The sequence below is a fragment of the Dipteris shenzhenensis genome, chromosome 25 (assembly GCF_047967505.1).
Source record: "Dipteris shenzhenensis isolate YYH24624 ecotype China chromosome 25, Dip_SZ_1.0, whole genome shotgun sequence".
In the NCBI taxonomy this organism is placed as follows: Eukaryota; Viridiplantae; Streptophyta; class Polypodiopsida; order Gleicheniales; family Dipteridaceae; genus Dipteris; species Dipteris shenzhenensis.
The window spans coordinates 21019130-21039433 of NC_141620.1; the positions used below are offsets into that span (position 1 = coordinate 21019130).

The 20304-nt window shown below is 50.6% G+C and overlaps 1 protein-coding gene across 2 annotated transcripts in view; it reads right to left on the reverse strand.

Annotated features, from left to right (window-relative positions):
* Positions 1-1297: 1297 nt before the first annotated feature.
* Positions 1298-20304, reverse strand: part of LOC147885592 (NAD(P)-binding Rossmann-fold superfamily protein) — a 57302-nt gene continuing 38295 nt past the window's right edge. For both annotated transcript variants that reach the window (XM_087396296.1, XM_087396295.1), the window contains 4 exons: positions 2547-2654; positions 2348-2431; positions 2074-2139; positions 1298-1595 (listed from right to left, as the gene is read on the reverse strand). In XM_087396296.1, the coding sequence (XP_087252422.1) occupies positions 1509-1595; positions 2074-2139; positions 2348-2431; positions 2547-2654 (345 nt within the window). In that variant the 3' untranslated portion in view covers positions 1298-1508. The remainder of the gene's footprint in view (positions 1596-2073; positions 2140-2347; positions 2432-2546; positions 2655-20304) is intronic.

Below are 20304 nucleotides of genomic sequence, written 5' to 3' on the forward strand. Positions count from 1 at the left end.
ACATCTTGGTACTTTGTGAATAGGACTCACATTTGGCTTAGGAAGTTGGAGACAAGTCCTAGCTTACCCGCACTGTACAGGGTTCGACCTATGTACACAAGTTTGATTATTGCACCGATTCAAGGATAATGTCGTCTATACCTAAACGTTGCACTGCAATACTAGGGTTTGCTTGATCTTGCATTTGCCTTCCTAGTCTTTGAGGAATTGATCTGAGTACAAGTCCCATTGCTTAGCAATCTTGTCAACTTATTGAGCTTCTTTGAGCTCAATTGTGACTTGAACAATCTATCTTACCCACGGGTATGATGTTCATTTCCATGAGTCAAGTCTCAACATTTATTTGGTGTGAATTGGTCCTTCGATTCCCAAATCTTGGCTTAGCGGGTATCTTCACGTTGGTGTCCTTGGTTTTGATTATCACCAATTTAGCTCCCTGGTCTTGTAAAACCTTTTCCTTTTAACCCATGGCCTCCTTAATAAGAGAGGGTAGATATTCTCTTCCATTGCTAGCACATGACACTAGCCATGTAGGATAGTCCTTCAACATTAAGGCGCACAATCTTGCAACATGTGCTTGACTCCGAACTGGTCCTTTCTCGACTTGAATCAAGTTGCTCTGTATGCATCCTACTTTTTAGTGCAACGTATTGTGGGGTGGTTTGGGACTACCTCAGGAGGAAGAAGACATCTCTCTCTATAAACCCACTAATAGAAGTCATGCATTTATGGCATGAACAATATTATCTTATCGTATGTGGTGGTGCATGGCTAAACTTGAGCATGAAGGAACGATTAGTCACATACTCTTCACAACAAAGTATTGTAGCTCAACTTAAGTTTAAAGTTTTGGTCCAATTAAGGAACAACAAAATACGGATTGGTTTTTTGGCCAAAGTTCCACAACGTGCTATAACCAAAGTTAAACATAGCTAGTATTTTGGATTGGTAATGTAGGGATTAGACATTGATTAATTTGTGATTCAGGTCAAATTTACAAGCTGAAAAGCTGGCCTGCCACGCTTCTCGCCTATGTTGCCGCCAAACATAGTAGCCTTTATTACGTGTTTAACACGGGAGTATACTAAATTTATGACGAGGGGCTCCACTCCCCTATCTACTCCACCTCCTTCCTCCCTACTTGATGGGCCCATCCCCCTGACATTAATTGCCCCTCCCTTTTCACCCCTCCCATCTTCCACCCTTCAATTCCTTTTCACCCCTCCTGCTCTCCCATTTCACCCCTCTTCTCCTCCCCCTTCACTTTTTTGAGACTTCGGGGATATTCTAGGCTATAGAATTGAAATCCATGACATCACATTTTTGTTAAAGCATTAAAAGCAATTACACTACCAATCATAATGGCAGGGCTATAGTGGTATTACCACCTTTTTGTTGTACTTTATAAATATTCAAAGTACCTCAATACCCTATCCTCTAACAGGGCTTTTAGTGGCTTTGCTACCTTGTCTTGAACATGGGAAAACCTGATGATTTTAAGTGGAGACTCACTTGTCCTTACTACTCTGACCGAATAAAAGATTCGCACTGTATGCCTCCTTGCCCTTGGGAACTTTGACACGGTTAGGTCCAAGCTGCATTCAACCAAACCTACCAGATTAGGTGGCAACTCTTGCCTAGTCCATGATTCAGTTTAGAATAATGACAGTTGTGAGAGTAAAAAAGCCTGTGTCTTGCAAACACACTACATTAGTGACTTCCAGACATAATGAATATATTTCGCAACCTACTCTTAGAACATAGAAACATAAGATGAAATGTGCCAGTAGGACAATAACGACTGCTTTCTGGATCTCTCTTGATCTGTACAAATCTGTGCAGCCCACACTGATCCTCCCCCAGAAAAGTGGAATGCACAGCAAAACTTCAGGCAATCACAAAGATGACTGTGAACTACGGAACACGATGAGTTTCCTGCAAGAGCAGGAGTGATCATATCCCTTCTTTTGACAATCAATGCAATGAGGGACCCAGACTGAGCTTGTTTCTAATATGTGGTGATCCTCAGTTGAAATGCACTGTATGACTAGTTGGAGGGTTTGAATGTCATACCTTGTCAAGTACTGCATACCCAGCTGAGGGAGCATACTGGGTCAAATAAAGCACCAGCAAAACTGGCTGCAGAATCAACAAAACAATAGCAGCTTTTGTGATTAAACGGGGATCAAATGAAGAAGTAATCAGGTTTACTTTCCTCTCTCAAATAAATTCCTTCTCCTTCAATAGCAAGATAACTGTAATCGGATGTGTGGATTAATAGATGCTTGGCAAATACTTTGTGCTACATGCTCATTAGAATAACCACACAATTGTAAATTTTTCTTACATGATAGGAGATCCAGGCCTCTTTCAGACCATGCGTAGCTGCTATGACAATAAGCTCAGCACACCTGGATACTGGCATCCGTGTCTGAAATTACACAGCTAGAGCACATTATTACAGATCTGGCAGGTCTATTAAAAGCTGCACAATTTCATGCTCATGAACAAAAAATGGAAACTATAAAATTCCAGTTCAAACTAACCTCTGATATCTGAAACTTGCTTTTTGCTGGCTTTTCATGCGGTTGTGGCAAGGATGTATCAATAGGACCAGGGCAAACAACTGTTACCTTGATACCTTTCTGGTTTATCTGCTCAACAGCAAACACATTTGCTTTGTTGAATCCAGTCATAAAAGTTTTGAAATAAGATTGCCGAGTCCAATTCAAGCACGCGCATTCAAACTCCAACCACGAAGTACAGAAAAACATGCAGTATGGCATGACACAATAAGCTGCAAATATCGCATCTTTCCAACTGAAGGACATGGTCATTTTGTAGAATCGTGCATCTAGCTTCCATAGGAAACTGAGACAGCAAATTGAGTTGCAAGTACCCAGGAACTTCCTGTCTACCAAATCATGACAGATTAAAACAAGATTCCCCTTTTGGAGAGGGCATTTGATGTGAGGGACATAGGTCTCTATACATAGCATCTCTAAAGCCTATGGGGTTGCTCTAACCTAGACCTGAGATTTGTTCCATAAATTGGTCACTCTTTTGCAGAAAACCAATTGGATGATCAGAAGCCATGACAGGAGCACACTCCATACAATACTCGGTAAATATTTTCAGATTTTGGTTGAAACTCATATACTGCACATGACCATTTAGGTTTTTATCTCACAAGCGATCTTGCTTGGAGGAATGCCCCAGAGTTCAAGAGTATAATTTTGCGAAGCCTTCAGCTTAAGTTCTGCAAGCAAAGATTCTCTCCTCTCCCTCTTTCGTCCCTTCTTCTCTTCACTTGCTGTGCCTTCACCTGGGCTTTTGAGCAACCTGTTTTGGGCTGTCAAACCCCCCTTTTTCCCGTGCTCTTGACCACTTTTCCAACCTTCCTTTGCATAGTATTTACACCTAGGGATTGTGATCTTTCAAACTCCCTTCTGGTCCTGTCCACCACATAAGGCCCTTGGTTCTGTTCATTTTCTTGGGACCGTGAGGATTCAAGCAAGACTAGAGTGGATCTTGAAGGAAGGCAAAAGTCCCATCCAAACCCACAGGCCCAAATGTGGCCTGAGGGAGTCTTGAACTGAAGCCGGCTCTCTCAGGCGGCGCCTTTAGTTATGGGAGGGTAGACCCTTGCGTAAGGTGCAGTGGGATCAAGTGACTTCATCCCAGGTTGGGCACTTAACAGGAAATAGCAAGCCTCCCGAGGTCCCAATCCAATTTCCCTCTGTCCCAACCAGCTTTTCCACCATGAAGGGGCCACCAGTGGCGTAGTAGGAATTTCTACCAACCGTTTTGGAGTTTTTTGGGAGAGCTTCAAGGCCTCATCCATAAAAAGGCGCCTGTAACTGTCACATCATGTGGAGACTAACCACTAAAGGAGCTTGGTGCCTATAAAAGGAAGTGGTCATCTCCAAAATCTCCTTAAAATTAGAGTGGATCTGGCCGTCTTCATTTCTCAACCACTATAACTGGCTCCCTTCCAATCTGGGGATTGTGGTCTTAGGCACCTCATCTTGTCACCCTATTGTACCCATCGGTCCCTCGGCCTTCCTCCATCGTTGAAGCGCAAGCTGCCTGTTTGCAATCCTCAGTGACCTAGGCTCCTTCTCCCAAAGCCCCTCCATGGAGGCAAGGTCTCTCTTGAGGGCTCCCTCCCCCTCATAGAGGGTATGCTTGCCCTAAGTGCCTACGTTTGGAGCTCTGCATTGCTCTATTGAAGGGCATCTGCTGTCCTAAGGGAATCCCTCTTGTGGTTGAGCCTCTCCCACTATCCAAATCTGTGTGATGGCTTGGCTAACCTCCTCCTGATAGAGGTTATTGGGGATCCTCACTCCCCTCTAGGGAGGCCCTTGGCATGGATGGTCCGTAAGGACACGAATCATGCGACATCGTCGCGCTTAGTAGGATATCTTTGGTACCACCTCTATGTATGGCCCAATCCCCAACATCGAAGCATCTAACCTCTCTACAATAAATCATAATGGTGAGCGATCAAGGTGATGTCCAGAGTAAAATTTGAGATTGCCCTGGAGTCTAGAGAGCTGGTTCTTGCCAAGGGTCCCCGCCTCTAATAGAGAAGATGAACTGCTCCAATTGCCACACTCTATTCGAGGGCTCTTTGAGAAGATGTGCCACTAAGCTTACCCTCCACAAACTCGAGGTCATATAAGTGACCCCCAACAACCCAAGCATCTGCGTTAGATAAGTTGCTAGTCAATTGGCGCTAGAATGTGCCTTGCTGCTATTGATAGGATGACTGTAGAAGTCCAACATCCTTGTCTTGAGATTCCCAACCCTTAGTCCCATCAAAACTAATCTCCTCCCAATAAGCTAAATGTTACGAAAATTGTATTTCTGATATTTCTTGCTATGGACATTATTTTATTTTAGTTGAGTGTGACTATGGCAAAATATTCCACAAGAGCGCACTGGACGCGGCCGGAGTGAGTCCCACTGGATGCTTTGTATGGTTTATTTGGGGACCCCTAACTAGACTGTGATTTGCCATGCTAGATGGTTGGTATTGTGGGTGATTCCATGTTAACACTGATGTCACTATTGTTATTGGTATTAATGTGTGGTTATTGTAATTTGAGCACAATTGCCTTTCTTTTCCTACACCACGTGGTTTGGCAGGAGGCTTCAGATGAACCACGTGGTTTGGCAGGAGGCTTCTGATAATAGCTCATACTCTTATCATCTCTCCCATCAAGCTCTTATCAATGTGACAAACGGCTTGACGATTCTCCTTGATAAGTGGTGATCAGCCCCGTTCATCCGCTTACCTGTTGGCCTTGAGCTTCTTGAATCCCATTGCTAAGCTCCTGAAACTGCCTTGAGCAAAGTTTGAGGCCGCTTCGTGAAGAAAGCTGATCAAAGTCTCTCTCGCTCGAATTGGTGCACGTTTTGGGCTGCAGGCTGAGCATGGTGCCCAAAACTTGCTGAAATTACAGCCTTGGTCTCAAAAACGAACTTCACGCAGCTTTTGGCTGCTCTGCGACAGAAATCTATTTTGTTTTTGCCCTTTGAAAATACTCAATTAGCCTTTGGGCTGCTTTGGCACTCAATTTGATACAAAATGCGAGCTTTATGGGGACTGCTGCTTCAAGCACTCTTCCCAGGCTTTTCTCTTCACAAGTACCTCCCAATCTACTCCCTCAAAGAGCGTACCAAAGTTCTGATATCACTGTTACAAAAATCAGAGATTAACCATAACACAAATTGATGAGTCACAAAAATCATAATGCAAAGAACAAGGATAAAGGAATAAGGGAGAGGGAAGAGAGAGCAACGCCTAATGGGATCCAATCTGCCCCTCTAGATGGTGGCTCTTGCTCCCCATCTAGGGTATTTACAAGGCAAAGAGCCAAAAATAGTGCATCCAAAAGCATCATTTTCCCCAAGTAAAGGATTACTTTTACAAAGCTTTTTTTTTTGGGGGGGGGGCGGGGGGGGGAGGGGAAAAAGAGAAATTTTTTATTAAAACAAAGCCATTTTGGGCTCACTTTCCACAATGAATCACGTCCCATGCTTTTCATAAAGCCACTTTGGGCTTGCTTATCCAAACATGGTTTATGTCTTTAATCACAAATATTGCCCAAGGTTTACAATATCAGTGGCCCGCCCATGGCTATATGCTATGCACCGTGCGACACCTCGATCAGTACCCTTGCACTAATTCCAATCCTTGGCACTAGTTCCATCACCTGTACCAGTTGCCAATCATATTAGTTATTAACAATCAATTGAACCAATCACGGAAGGACCTTCCTCAAGGGCCTAGCCTCCCAAAGCTAGAGGCGCCATCTGGGGGCATCCTGCTCTAAGATACTAGGAGGATCAATGTGCCACTCCTTCCCCAAACATCCCACCACTCTGATCATCTGCCAATGAATCCCATCCAGACTCCCATTCATCTCTAAGTCTCTCTCAGTGAGTGCCTGGAGTAGCCTCCAGGTCCTACACGGAAAAAATCAGGCTGTGTGCTGCCTCGCTGCATCATCATCCTCAAGGGGACAGCAATCCGAGAAAACTAGCCCAACCATCTGCTGTCCATCCACACGCGAAGTCCCTCCCACCAGGACTCAGGGATGGCTAGGTCAATCTCTCTCATCCGCTACCCTGCCCCTCGCAAATGCACTAAGGTGCCAAGCCTCGCCTCTGCCTCCATGGGTAAACTGCTCCATCTACCAAAGGAGCCGGACGGTCCACTGTCCCACTCTACCTAACCAATGTGAGTCCGTTGCCCGAGCATATGGCCCTCTTGATCTCTAATCTTTGGGTGCCAAATAAGGGGCTGACGCTCAAACTCCTCTCTACATCTGGACTGAGCACGAATGAGGCTCCCTGCTAATCTCTGCCAGACCCTATGGAGGTTCCTCATCAAGGGGGAATCCTTCCCCGTAAGGGGGGCCTCTGAAAAAATCCATCTGTGTGAATGTTGCCACTGCCCCCCAGTGCATGGGATATTCTTAAGAAGCCCTTGCTGTAAGAGGAGCTTCCAAGACTCTGCACCTGGGGTGAGGCCGCAAATAACCAACTTGCCCAAGAGGGCTCTGCTCTACATCTCTGGATCAATGATACACAAGCCTCCCAATGCCTGTGGCATGATCACCGTCTGCCAAGCGACCCGAGCTCTAGTAGTCCTCGTGCCCTCCGATCCTGCCCAAAGGAAGTTTTGAACGAACAGTCGGAGCTACCCAATGCACCCTCTGTGAAAACACCAGCAGGAGGCGATATACTAGGCTGTGGCAAGAAGGACCTGGTTTGCTACTAAGGCACGGCCCGCTAGGGAGAGTTTGACCGAGCTCCAGTAGAGAAGTTTGAGCCGAATACTCTCGAGGACCGGGACGATCTGCTGCTCTGCTGTAATATCAATACCAACCTGGCATCCGAGGTATCTCGCTATCTGGCCCCGCGGTATCCATCAAATGCCAAAGTCGCTCCCCCACTCTCGAATCTCCTATGTCTCCTCAGAGCCTGTGAAGAAATCTATGGATTTTGTCTAGTTGATCCGTGCACCCGAGGCCTCACAGTAGATAGCCAAGGCTCCCCTGACTCTCTCCAAGCTCATTGTGGTGCCGTCTACATACAAGGCCATGTCATTTGCAAACTCGAGTCCAGCAGCTCCTCCTCCTGTCTGATTGGGAGCCTCAACCCTGTGAGGCCCACCACCTATGATCTCAAGTAGTAAACCAAAGACTAGCCACAAACAAGAAGAGAAAGGGAGTGAGAGGGCAGCCCTGGTGGACCAAGCAAGGGAGAGGAAAGGCCTCGCCTGTGTGTCCTCCAATAAGCATCTAACTAAAGCTCCCGGCATAAAGCGCAGAAACTCTTCTGATCCATTGTCCTAGAAACCCAATCTCCACATAGTACCCTCTAGGAAAGACCACTCCAAAGTCCACCCTGTCGTAAGCCTTCTTAAAATCCAAGAGAAGGACGGCCAAGGGCTGTGACTCCTCCCTGGACCAATCCACTGCCTCCCAAAATGTGAAGATGTTATCCAGAATGCTGCGCTCCTAAACGAACCCGGTCTGTGTGTCGTGAATGATGTCAGTAAGATGGGGTCGTAACCACAAACTCAAGACCTTGGCGAGGATCTTGTATGCAGTATCAAGCAAAGTGATCGGTCTCCACTACTGGATGTATGACCTATCTCCCCCTTTCGGAATCGAGCAAATGCACCCCCTGCTTAGGGACTAAGGAAGGGAGCCCGTGTCGAAGATCTCCTGGCAAGCTAGGTGAAAAGGGGTGGAGATGATCTCCCAGCAGTTCCGAAAGAAGGCCGGAGTCAAGCCATCCTCGCCAGGACACTTCTGGGTTGAGAGAGCCTTGAGGGCTTCCCAAAGCTTCTCATTCGTGAAAGGCTCCTCCAGACTGCTGCACAAATCCTACAAGACACGTGATCCGAAACTTCCTCATGGGCCACAAGACAAGCTGGACTCATCCTCTCTGTTAGAAAGAGCTCACTGTAAAAACCTGTGGTTAGGTCTAAAATCTCCTACAGATCAGTGTGCATGATGCCTTGCGGATCCCGAAGACGTTGCAACTGTGTGCCCGCCGATCGAGGCTCATTGGTCTGAAAGAACTACTTCGTCATCATGTCCCCCTACTGTACCCACTGGGCCCGAGAGGAGTGATAAAAGAACTCAGCCTGTCGAATCTCCGTGTCCTGAAGCTCAAGGCGCGCGCTCTCAAACCTGCCACTAAACCACTGGGATCTTGGTTCCTGCTCCCTGAGCCTCTCTATGGAAGCGAGGTCTCTCCGCAGTGCCCGCTCGCGCTCTTGAAGAGCCCTCCTCTGTCTAAGGACATGAGCCTAGAACTCCTCATTGCTCCTCTGGATCACATCGGCCACCCATGAAGCCCAACCCTCACAAGGTGCCATCTCTGACTACTGCCAAATCTCTGCCATGACCTGCTGAATCTCCTCGTCCTGTAGGAGGTCCTCTAGAATGCGGACCCCCTTTTGCGGAAGACCTCGGCGGGGTTGCTCTAAGTGGAGTATTGCTGGAGAGTGGTTTGACATCATGGTGCCTGCCAGAATCCCAGTAGAGCCGCCTTTGTGCAATGCCCGGTCCCCAACGTAGAAGCAGTCTAGCCTCTCAAGCAGTCCATCATGTCTCCTCTGTCTGAAAGAGAATAGGAGGCTGCCAGGTATCCTACTGAACTCTAGCTCTCGCCACGGGTCTCTACCACTCATCATGAAAATGAACTGCTCCCAGGTGCTCCGTTTTGTTGCTGGCACCTCAGAGAAGGAAGCACTGCGCTACTTGTCCTAAAATCCAGGTTGTTGAAGTCCCCTCCAACAATCCAAGAGTCTACATCCGGAAGACACTCTGTCAGCCTCCTCCAAAAGGCCGGACGGTGCCGTTTGCATGCTAGGGCATACATGTTCAAGATCCCAATCCTGGACTCTCCCATCCTAACTCCCATCCAACTGCTCGTCCTGGGATAAGCTCACCCTGATCATAAACCTCTGGAGCCACTGTCTGTGAGACTGAGATGCACACTCCTCCACTCTATCCTACTGCACGGGACCACACCTCCGGACACCTCCGGGCCTCTCCTCGGGAGGAGGTGTTGTCGCTACCTAATGTCTGATGCTGAGAACATATGCTCCTAAATCAAAAGGATGTCCACTACCCGCCCTACATTGCCCTCTACAGCTCCTGCCGAAGGATCAGGTGCTACGGTTGACTACGAGCACGGTCATGGAGCCCGTGCACATTCCAACTCACTAAGGTCCAGCTCATGAGGACATTGGATGCAGAAAACAAGGCTCTCCTATGAGTGGGTGCCTGTTCTAGAAAAACTGCCTTACGTGACTTTGCCGAGGGTTTGGAGGGCGAGTAGTCCGTGTTTGTACGTTGGCATACTAGGGTGGACACCGCCTCAATGCCAATCTTTCATTCTCACTTATCATGCAGAAGAATTCCACCCCGAACAACTCCGCACACTTTTGAAGTGGCCAATAGTATGCCTAATCAGTCTTTGCCTCAAGCAGCAATATGATAACTCCTACAGCCAAACCACACATCGGCTTCTCTCTTATGAAGCACAGCTGAAAGTTCATCTCAGTACCATGGACATGCCAATTCTCAAGTCCCTGTGGCCCCATCCACTCATCCATCATGCGTGAAATCTGATCTCCCAGCATAGCATCAAATACCACTTGGGACCACTTCTCTAACCCTGTGGAGGCGAACTGGAATCTCCAAACTGGGTGTGTAGGGGCCTACTACGCTGATCAAACCCCCTTTTTGGAGCTGCAAGATCACAAGCGTTACCTCTAGGGGTAGAGGGTAAGAGTCCAGAATCTCTAGATAATTCCAGGGTCCCAATCTCCAGAAGTCCTACGGTAAGGGACAAATTGGGAGCTACTGACTAGGAAGACAAGTCCCTTCCCTCTGGGAGGACAAGCCCCTTCCCTCTGGGAGAGAGGAAACGGGATGATGCGATGAGGAAGCAGAAGGGGGTGCTGTCTTACGCTTGCCTGTCGGCAAGGGAGGGGAGGGAGGTTGAAGAACCTGCTAAGGAGGTGGAGAGGGGGGCAAAGGCGGAGGGAGGGTGGCAGAGTGAGGGCGACGAGTGGTGAGGATGACCATAGCAGGAGGGGCGAGAGGAGGGAGAGGGGGTGGGGTAACCTAGGAGGGAGGGGGGGGACGGGGGGAGTAGGGGCTACCACAGGCCCCCTTAAAGATTAGGCTCGCTGGTGCTTTGAATCCGCTCCTCCTCAATCGCTGCTGAGCTAACGTCCGCAGCTTCCGCCATCGCAACATCAAGATCTCTTGGGGCTCGTTGCTGATACAAGGGTGAATGCGGACGGTGGGCCTCCATCACGAGAGGATCACCTAGATGAGCAGTGGCGCCTGCCGTGGGGGGGGGGGTCTCCACATATGGGCTCCTGCTGCTGCTCCTCCTCAAGTGTCTCTCTCTCTCTCTGCGTCTAGCCCTCTGCCTGTGGCACTTTCGGTCCTGTTTGCTTGGTTTCTTTTTCTTTTTAAACTGGGTCCAATCCCCTTCTAAAGGGGTCACCCAGGGGGTTTGAGACTCCTGCTGCTCCTATCTGGGGGGGTGTTGGGCTTGGCTTGCTGACTTTGCCTGCTCTGCGGGGGTGGGGTGGAGGAGCTCGACCTTGGCCGCGGGAGGAATCTCTGGCTAGGTGACCCATCTGTCTACAACGAAGACACTGGCCTGGTAATCCAAAAATCTCCACTCTAATTTTTTTATTTTTATTTTCCAAGAGAAGAACCTTCTATTAATGCTTGAAAGCCTTCATATAGAACAGCAGCCCCAAAGGTGCTGAGTATGGAAAAAAACCACGAAAAGGCTGAAAGAAAAACTCGTCTGTTCCAAAGAAACCCAACTCACTGCCTAGGGAATCGCTAGTACTGGGGCTAACAGCCAAGTGGGGGAACTATACAACCAATGAATCCCTCGCGGACTGAAGATGTAGAAGACTCCTGAGGCCAAGCCTTGCAGAATCGAGCACGCCGCTTAGCGGTCGCTCTAGAGCCTGGCGTACCATGCTCCCAGGTGGAGCGTAGAGTATAGATGATGGCGACCATGGTAGCCAAAGGTGGAACCTGATGCTCACCCATCACGAGACTGCAACGGGCCACCCAAATGTTCCATGCAGTGATACTGGCTACCACCTCCCAAACGATGTCCTCCAAAGGAGAGAGGGGAGCTAGGCTATCAGGAGGGATTGCCTCATGGAGCGCTATCCTCTATATGCTCTGACCCTGTATCCGGTAGGCTGGGGAGACCTCATCGATCTGGAACATGTGTCCTCCCTCTGTCAACCATGCCACCATTTCCCAAGTGTAGTCTCTCTAGAGACTTTGCATGCGGGTCATGATCCTGAGGGCTCCCATCCAGATTCTCGCTGCTCTGCGGCAGCTCCAAAGGCAGTGCAAAATCGTCTCCAGGAAACCACCAGAGCAGCAATGGCACTGCCCCTCCACTCGCATCTGCTCCAACCACAATCCGATGGGCAAGCCTCCATGGGCGAGCAACCAAAAGAAGTAGGATATCTTCCTCAGCCACAAACTGGACCATAGCCGTGTCCAAAACCTGGAACGAAATCCCGAGGCACTCTCTAGGTCACCCAGTGCCGCTCCCTTGGAGGGGGTTCCACCTCGAAGAATCCATCTGAAGCCTCCCTCAAGGGTCTACCCTCCCACAGCCAGAGGCGCCATCTGGGGGCATCCTGTTCTCAAATACTCGGAGGGTCAATGTGCCACTCCTTCCCCAAATGTCCCACCACTCTGATCATCTACCAATGAATCCCATCAAGACTCCCATCCATCTTAAGGTCCCTCTCAGTGAGCGGGTGGAGTAGGCCTCCAGGTCCTACACAGTAGAAGCCGGGGTGCGTGCTGCCTCGCTGCATCATCATCCTCAAAGGGACACCAATCCGAGAAAACTGCCCCAGCCAAATGCTATCCCTCCAAGCGTGAAGTCCCTCCCACCAGGACTCAGGGATGGCTAGGTCGATCTCTCTCATCCTCTGTCCGGCCTCTCGCAGATGCACTAGGGTGCCAAGCCTCACCTCTAACTCCATGGGTAATCTGCTCCATCTACTGAAAGACCCAATCGGGCTGCTGTCCCACTGTGCCCAACCAATGTGCGTCCGCTGTCCAAGCATACGCACCTCCTATTCGCAGATCTCTGGGTGCCACATCAAGGGCTGACGCTCAAACTCCTCTCTGCATCTGGACGGATCACGAATGAGACCCCCTGCTAGTCTCTGCCAGACCCTGTGAAGGCTCCGCATCAAAGGGGAACCCTTCCCTATAAGGGGAGCCTCTAAGAAGATCCACCTGTGTGAGGGCTGCCACTGTCCTCCGGTTCGTGGGGTATTCCTGAGAAGCTATCACTGTAAGAGGAGCTTCCAAGGCTCAATACCTAGAGTGAGGCCCTGAACAACCAAAGAGGGCTCTGCTCTACATCTCCGGATCTATGATAGCCAAGCCTCTCAGTACGTGTGGCATGATCACTGTCTGCCACGCGACTCGGGCTCTAGTATTCCGCGTGCCGTCCAATCCTACCCAAAGGAAGTTCCGAACTAGCGGTTGGAGCTGCCCAATGCATCCTCTGTGAAAGCACCAGCAGGATGCGATATACCAGGCCGTGGCGAGAAGGACCTGGTTTGCCACTAAGGCACGCCCTGCTAGGGAGAGCTTGGCCGAGCTCTAGTAGAGAAGCTTGCGCCGAACACTCTTTAGGACCGGGGCGATCTGCTGCTCTGCTATAATATCAATACCAACCTGGCGACCGAGGTATCTCGCTGTCTAGCCCCGCGACATCCATCTGAAGCCAAAATCAGTCCCCCACTCACGGATCTCCTGTGTCTCCTCATGGTCCGTAAAGAAACCTATAGACTTTGACCAATTGATCCGCGCACCCGAGGCCTCACAGTAGATAGCCAGGGCTCCCCTGACTCTCTCCAAACTCGCTATGGTGCCCTCAACATACAAGGCCGTGTCATCTGCAAACTCAGAGTCAAACAGTTCCTCCTCCTATCGGATTGGGAAACTCAACCCTGTGAGGCCCGCCACCTGTGATCTCAAGTAGTAGCCCAAGGCCTCCACCACAAACAAGAAAAGGAAGGGAGCAAGTGGGCGGCCCTGGCGGACCAAGCACGAGAGAGGAAAGGCCTCGCCCGTGTGTCCTCTGATAAGCATCTGGCTGGAGCTCCCCGCATAGAGCACTGAAATTCCTCTGATCCACCTATCTGAGAAACCCAATCTTTGCATAGTGCCCTCTAGGAAGGACTAGTCTACCCTGTCATAAGCCTTCTCAAAATCCAAGAGAAGGACGGGCCAGCAGCTGTGACTCCTCCCTGGACCAATCCACTGCCTCCCAAAAAGTGAAGATGTTGTCCAAGATGTTGTGCTCCTAGACAAACCCCGTCTGTATGTCGTGGATGATGTTGGTAAGATGAGACCATAACCGCAAGCTCAAGACCTTGGCGAGGATCTTGTAAGCAGTATCAAGCAGAATGATCGGTCTCCATTGCCAGATGTCTGACCTATCTCCCCCTTTCAGGATCAAACAAATCCATCCCCTACTCAAGGACTGAGGGAGGGAGCCCGTGTCAAAAATCTCCTGGCATGCTACATGGTTTGGGGTGGAGATAATCTCCCAAAAGTTCCCGAAAAAGACCGGAGTCAAGCCATCTTTCCTCTCCGTTTGAAAGAGCTGGCTATAAAATCCTGTGGTCAGGTCATGATGCCCTACGGATCTCGGAGACGCTACAGCTGTGTTCCTACCGATCGGGGCCAAGTGATCTGGAGAACTGCTTCGTCATCCTGTCCTCCTGCACCCCTGGAAGAGTGGTAAGAGAACTCAGCCCGCCGAATCTCCGTGTCCTGAAGCTCAAGGCCAGCACTATCAAGCCTGTCTCTAAGCCATTGAGAACCTGGGTCCTGCTCCCTGAGCCTCTCTATTGAGGCGAGGTCCCTCCTCAAAGCCCGCTCACGATCCTGAAGCATCCCCCTCTGCCTAAGGGCGTGAGCCTGTAACTCCTCACTGCTCCTGTAGATCGTGTCGGCCATCCACGAAGCCTAGCCCTCGCCCAGTGTCATCTCTGACTGTTCCCAAATCCCCGCCATGACCTGCTGAATCTCCTCGTCCTACAGGAGGTCCTCTGGAATGCGGACCCCCTTCTAGGGGAGACCTCGGCGGGGCAGCTCTAGATGAAGTACTACGAGAGAGTGGTCTCACATTGTGGACCTGCCAAAATCTCGGTAGAGCCGCCTCTGTGCAGTGCCCAATCCCCAACGTAGAAACGGTCTAGTCTCTCAAGCAGTCCATCGTGTCTCCTCTGTCCGAAAAAGAATAGGAGGTTGCCATGTGTCCTACTCAAATCTGGCTCTCGCCACGGGTCCTTGCCACTAATCATGAAAATGAACTGCTCCTAGGTGCTACGCTCTGCTGCTAGCATCTCAGAGAATGAGGCGCCGCCCTGCTTGTCTTCCCAAAACTCCAGGTTGTTGAAGTCTCCTCCAATCCAGGAGTCTATATCCGGAAGACTCTCGGTTAGACTCCTCCAAAAGGCCGGGAGGTGCTGTCTGCACGCTGGGGCATACACGTTCAGGATCCCAATCCTGGACTCTCCCGTCTGACTCCCATCCAAACTGCCCATCCTGGGATGAGGTCGCCCTGATCGTAGACCTCTAGAGTTAAAGTCTGTGAAACCGATATGCACACCCCTCCACTCCGTCCTACTGTAGGGGACCACTCCTCTGGACCTCTCCCTGGAAGGAGGTGGTGATGCCGTCTGATGTCTACTGCTCAGAACATATGCTCCTGAACCAAAAGGATGTCCATTGTCCACCCTACCACGGCCCTCTGTAACTCTTGCCGAAGTATCAGGTACTGCAGCTGACTACAAGCACGGTCGTGGAGCCCGTGCACGTTCCAACTCACTATGGTCCAGCTCATGAGGACGGGGGTGCACAGAACAAGGCTCTCATGTGAGTGGGTGCCTGTTCCAGAAAGACTTAAGTGACTTTGCCGGGGGTTTTGAGGGCGAATAGTCCGTGTCTGTGTGACGACGTACTAGGGTGAAAACCAGCTCAATGTCGATCTTCCGTGCCCACTTCATCATGAAGGAGACTTCCACCCCAAACCGCTCCACACTCTTTTGGAGGGGCCAGTAATGTGCATGATCCACCGTGGCCTCAAGCGGCAATCTAATAACTCATGCCGCCAAACCACACATCGGCACTTCTCGCGTGAAGCTCAGCTGGAAGTTCACCTCTACCCCATGGGTGTACCAAAGATCTAGTCCCCGTGCTCCCATCCACTCATCCATCATGCGTGCTATCTGGTCTCTCATGATAGCATCAAACACCTCTGGGGTCCACTTCTCCAATCCTGTGGAGGCAAACTGGAAACTCCGAACGGCGTGTCTGAGAGCCCACTGCGCTGATCAAACCCCCCTTTCGTGGCTGCAGGACCATAAGCGTTACCTCCAACGGTAAAGGATAGGAGTCCCGGATCTCCAGGTAGTTCTAGGGTCCCAACCTCCAAAAGTCCCGCGGCAATGGGCGCCTAGGCTAGAGGTGGGGGGCGGTTGACCTAGAGGACGAGCCCCGTCCCTGGGTAGGCCTGATGCAGCGGTGAGGGCGCTGAAGGGGACATCGTCTTCCCCTTGCTTGCTGATAGGGGTGTCGAAGCCTAGGAGGGGGGGAGGCTGAGGAACTTGTTGCGGAGGCAGGAGGAGATGGGGGGCCGGAGGGAAGGGGACGAGTCGTGAGGGTGATCACGACAGGGAGGCGGGCGGGGAGGGGGGGGGAGAGGAGGGGAGAGGGGGGAGGGATCTGGAGGGGGAGGGGGGGAAAGGGGGTGATCGCAAACTCCCTCTGCTGCTCAGGCTCGCCGGGGATCTAGATTCACTCCTCCTTAACCGTTGTCTGACTATCGTTCGTCAACGCCACATCAAAAACTCCTAGGGTTCACTGTAGGTGCGAGGGTGGGTGCAAACGTTGGACCTCTGCCACGTGAGGAGCATCTGATTGGGCGGTGGCCCCTTCCGCTAAGGGAGGTGGATCCCCACACAAGGGCTCCTACTGCTGATGCTGCTCCTCCTCAGGTGCCTTGCGGACAACCTTGTCTCTCTCTCTGCGTTTGGCCCTCTGCCTGCGGTGCTTGTGAGCCTACGACGCTTGCGAGCCTGCTTGCTCGGTTTCTTTTTCTTTTCAACCTAGGTCCAATCCCCTTCTAAAGGGGTCACCCAGGGGTCTGAGACTCGTGTTGCTCTTGTTTGAGGGGGCACGGGGCTCTGGTCTGCTGGCTCTACTTGCTCTGTGGGAGAGGGGGAGGAGGCGCTCGAGGGTGGCCACGAGGGCAATCTCTGGCGAGGTGACCCATCTGTCTGCACCGAAGACACTGGCCTGGTAGCCCAGAAATCTCCACCTGCTAGCGAAGTATGCCCCCCTCGAGGGTCTCAAGGAGGTTCAACTCTGGGAGGGACTCTAGGCTCTCAACCACTAGTCTGATCCTGAGGACTCCATCATCTGCTACAACTGAGGCGGCCGACTTTGGTGGGGACTCAAGCATAGTACCAAATGCCTAACCAATGGAGGGGAGAATGGCTCGATACTCCTTGGAGCTCTGGGAAGTGGAGTGTAACCGGAAAACGGGGAACATGGTGTGTCATGTCCATGTCCTCCACTATAAACCCATGATACCAAGGAAAGAGGTAAACTAAATGCAAGCCAAGGAGGATGGGGCTCTGCTCCATGAGTGTCGAGGGAGTTCAGTTGGATGAAGAAAACGCCTCTTCCATAGATGGTGACCTCCTGAATGTGGTCGCCCTCTAATGTCAAGCTCGCCTGTATTCACTCTCGCATCTGTCTCCGTGTAGCATGAGGCCCACAATTCTGCCCACAAGCACCTTGTCCTGGAGGGACTGAACTACCTGCTGTACCTATTGCTTGTCAGCTGGGGAAAGAAGAACCTTAAGGGCTGTGGGAGTCGAGGGTGCTGCCATAGAGCCCCTCTTGCCTAACCAAGGGTCACCACCAAGATTTTCTTTCACCTAAACAAGCACAACTGCTCCCGCTGCGGGGAGGAAGATGAGTAAAAAAGGGGGAGAGAAAGAAGAGCGTTCGAGGGGGAGGTGCAAGCGAGGCGAAGAGGCGGAGGAAAGAGGTGGAGAGGACGGAGAGAGGAAGGAGAGAGGAAGGAGAGGAGAAGGAGAGGAGAAGGGAGTGATGGAGTGGAAGGAAGGTGGGGGGGAGAGCCTGCGGGGGGGGGAAGAGGGGCATAGAAGAGGGCGGAGGAGGGAGGGAAGGCAGAGGAGAAAGATGGAGGGGGGAGCGGAAGGGCGGGGCATGCTGGCGGAAGAGGAAGGGAGGCGGCGGGATGTGCGAGACGAGCGAGAGAGGAGGCGGGGAGGAGGAGCAACACGCGGGCGGGAGAGCGAGATGGCGGAGGAGAGAAATCTCCACTCACTGCCGAACTGTACCCCCTTCAAGGGTCTTTAGGAGGATCAACTCTGGGAGGGACTCTGGGCTCTCAACCACCAGTCTGATCCTGGGGACCCAGTCATCTGCTACCACTGATGCGGCCAAATCTGGTGGAGACTCCAGCACAGTGCCAAATGCTCAACCAATGGAGGGAGTATGGCTCTATATTCCTTTGGGAGCCCTGGGAAGCAGGCGTAACCGAAAAACGACGAACATGGTGTGTTGTGTCCATGTCCTCCATTGTAAAGCCATGGTACCAAGGGAAGAGGTATACCATATGCGGGCCAAGGACGATGGGGCTCTACTCCACAAGTGTCGAGGCAGTATCGGAGGAGCTCAGATGGATGATGAAGATGCCTCTTCCATAGATAGTGACATCCTGAATGTGGTCACCCTCTAGTGCCAAGCTCGCTTATATCCACTCTCGCACCTATCGCCTTGTGGGTGTGAGATCCACAATTCTACCCACGATCGCCTTGTCATAGAGGGATTGAACTGCTTGCTATACCTGTTGCTTGTCGCTGGAGAAAGAAGGACCTTAACAGCTGTGGGATTCAAGACTGCTATCATAGAGCCCCTTTGGCCAAACCAAAGGTCACCACCAAGATCTTCCTCTTCCTAACAACCACAAATGCTCCTACTGCAAATGAAGAAGAGGAAGGAAGGAGATGAAGAGGGGGGGGGCAGGGCGGGATGAGGCAAAGAGGAGGAGATGAAGCGAGGGAGGATGGAGAAGGCGAGGAGGAGGAGGCAAAGAAGGGAGGCGGGAAAGAAGCGAGAAGAGGCGGCGGGGGGAGGCGGAGCGGAGATAGCAATAGGGGGAGTAGAGAATGGAGGCGCAAAGAGGGCGGGAAGGAAGCGGAGGGGGAGGCGGGGGAGGAGGCGGAGGGGAGACGGAGATGGAGGCATGGGGAAGGAGGCGGAGGTGGAGGCGGGGAGGGAGGCGGAAGTGGAAGCGGGGAGGGAGGCAGGATGCAAGCGAGGGAGAAGGCAAAGGCGAGAGATGGCGGGGACGGTGGAGGCGGAAGGGGCTGAGGGGAGGAGGGAGAAGGCGGGAAGGGTGGGTAGCAGGAGCAGCCAGCAGGGAGCATCAGCTTCCCTCCACAGCTAGCCTAGTCAATCCATCCTCCCACATCCTTGCTAAAGCCTCGCCATGAAAGATTGAAAAGTGACATGCCCGAGAGTCTGAAGGCTACAACTATTCTCAACTAGAAAAGCTTCAAAGGAGTTTCCACAAAACGTTTTACCTCAAGAACCATCATGTGATTTGAGATCGTAGAAATCGTTGAAGTCGACAACTCTAGAAGACTTTTTGACTAGATCACGAGCGAGATAAATGGATGCTTTATTGAGGATATTTGTTAGTTTTGTTTTGTTTTGTTTTGAGAGCCGGCTTTGTTGTGTGAAGCACTTACACCCACCAATATCTCATGGAGAACACTTTCCCCCCATCTTATTTATTCGGTGCCACCTCAAGTGTGGACTCTCTAAACCAAACGAAACTCAGAGAGCGGAGAAGATACCAGGACCTTGACGGACCTAGGCATGCAAGACTTGCCTTCGGCCCCCAGGCCTCCAGCTCACCATGCTAAAACTCTCTATGTTAGTCATGTTATAATGGCACAGTACCTTCCATAATCACTATCAATCCAAGAAGTTTTTCTTTCTAAAATTTCAATGGGAAAAAGGACACATCCATTGTACTGCCTTGGGTTAGTCAACATGATGACTAATCTCGCTTGAATCACCGTTTTGTTGATAAAATACAATAAGGCTTGATGACCAACATAAAAGATGAATTGATTCCCCATGAAAAAATGTTTGAATTTTTGGACACTATATACCATACCAACTGCTTCATGCTTGGCAATACTAGACTGCTATTGGGTCGAGTCATCAACTTACTTGCATAGTAAATTGGGTAATCCAATTTACCATCTGGTTTTCCCTTTCCCATTTTCACAGAGAGAAAAGGACAAAATAAAGTGTGTAGTGAATCATTTGGTAGACAATACAACTCTTTGGTAGAACGTGGTAAGAGACATCCTAAAATATGGAGAGAGCTCAAGAAGCTTATCAAGAAAGAACTCTTACCAACACAATTTAGGGCCAAAGTTAAACAACAATGGGATAACTTTAGCCAACTTGAGAAAGAGACTATATCTATATACATTGAGAGATTCGGGCAAACACTTATATATAATACAGCTTCGATCATTTTACAAAAATTTATGAGAGAGAGTTCGTACTAGGACTTAGACCTAAAATCAGAGCAGAGATAAACATGTTCGATCCACATTCATTG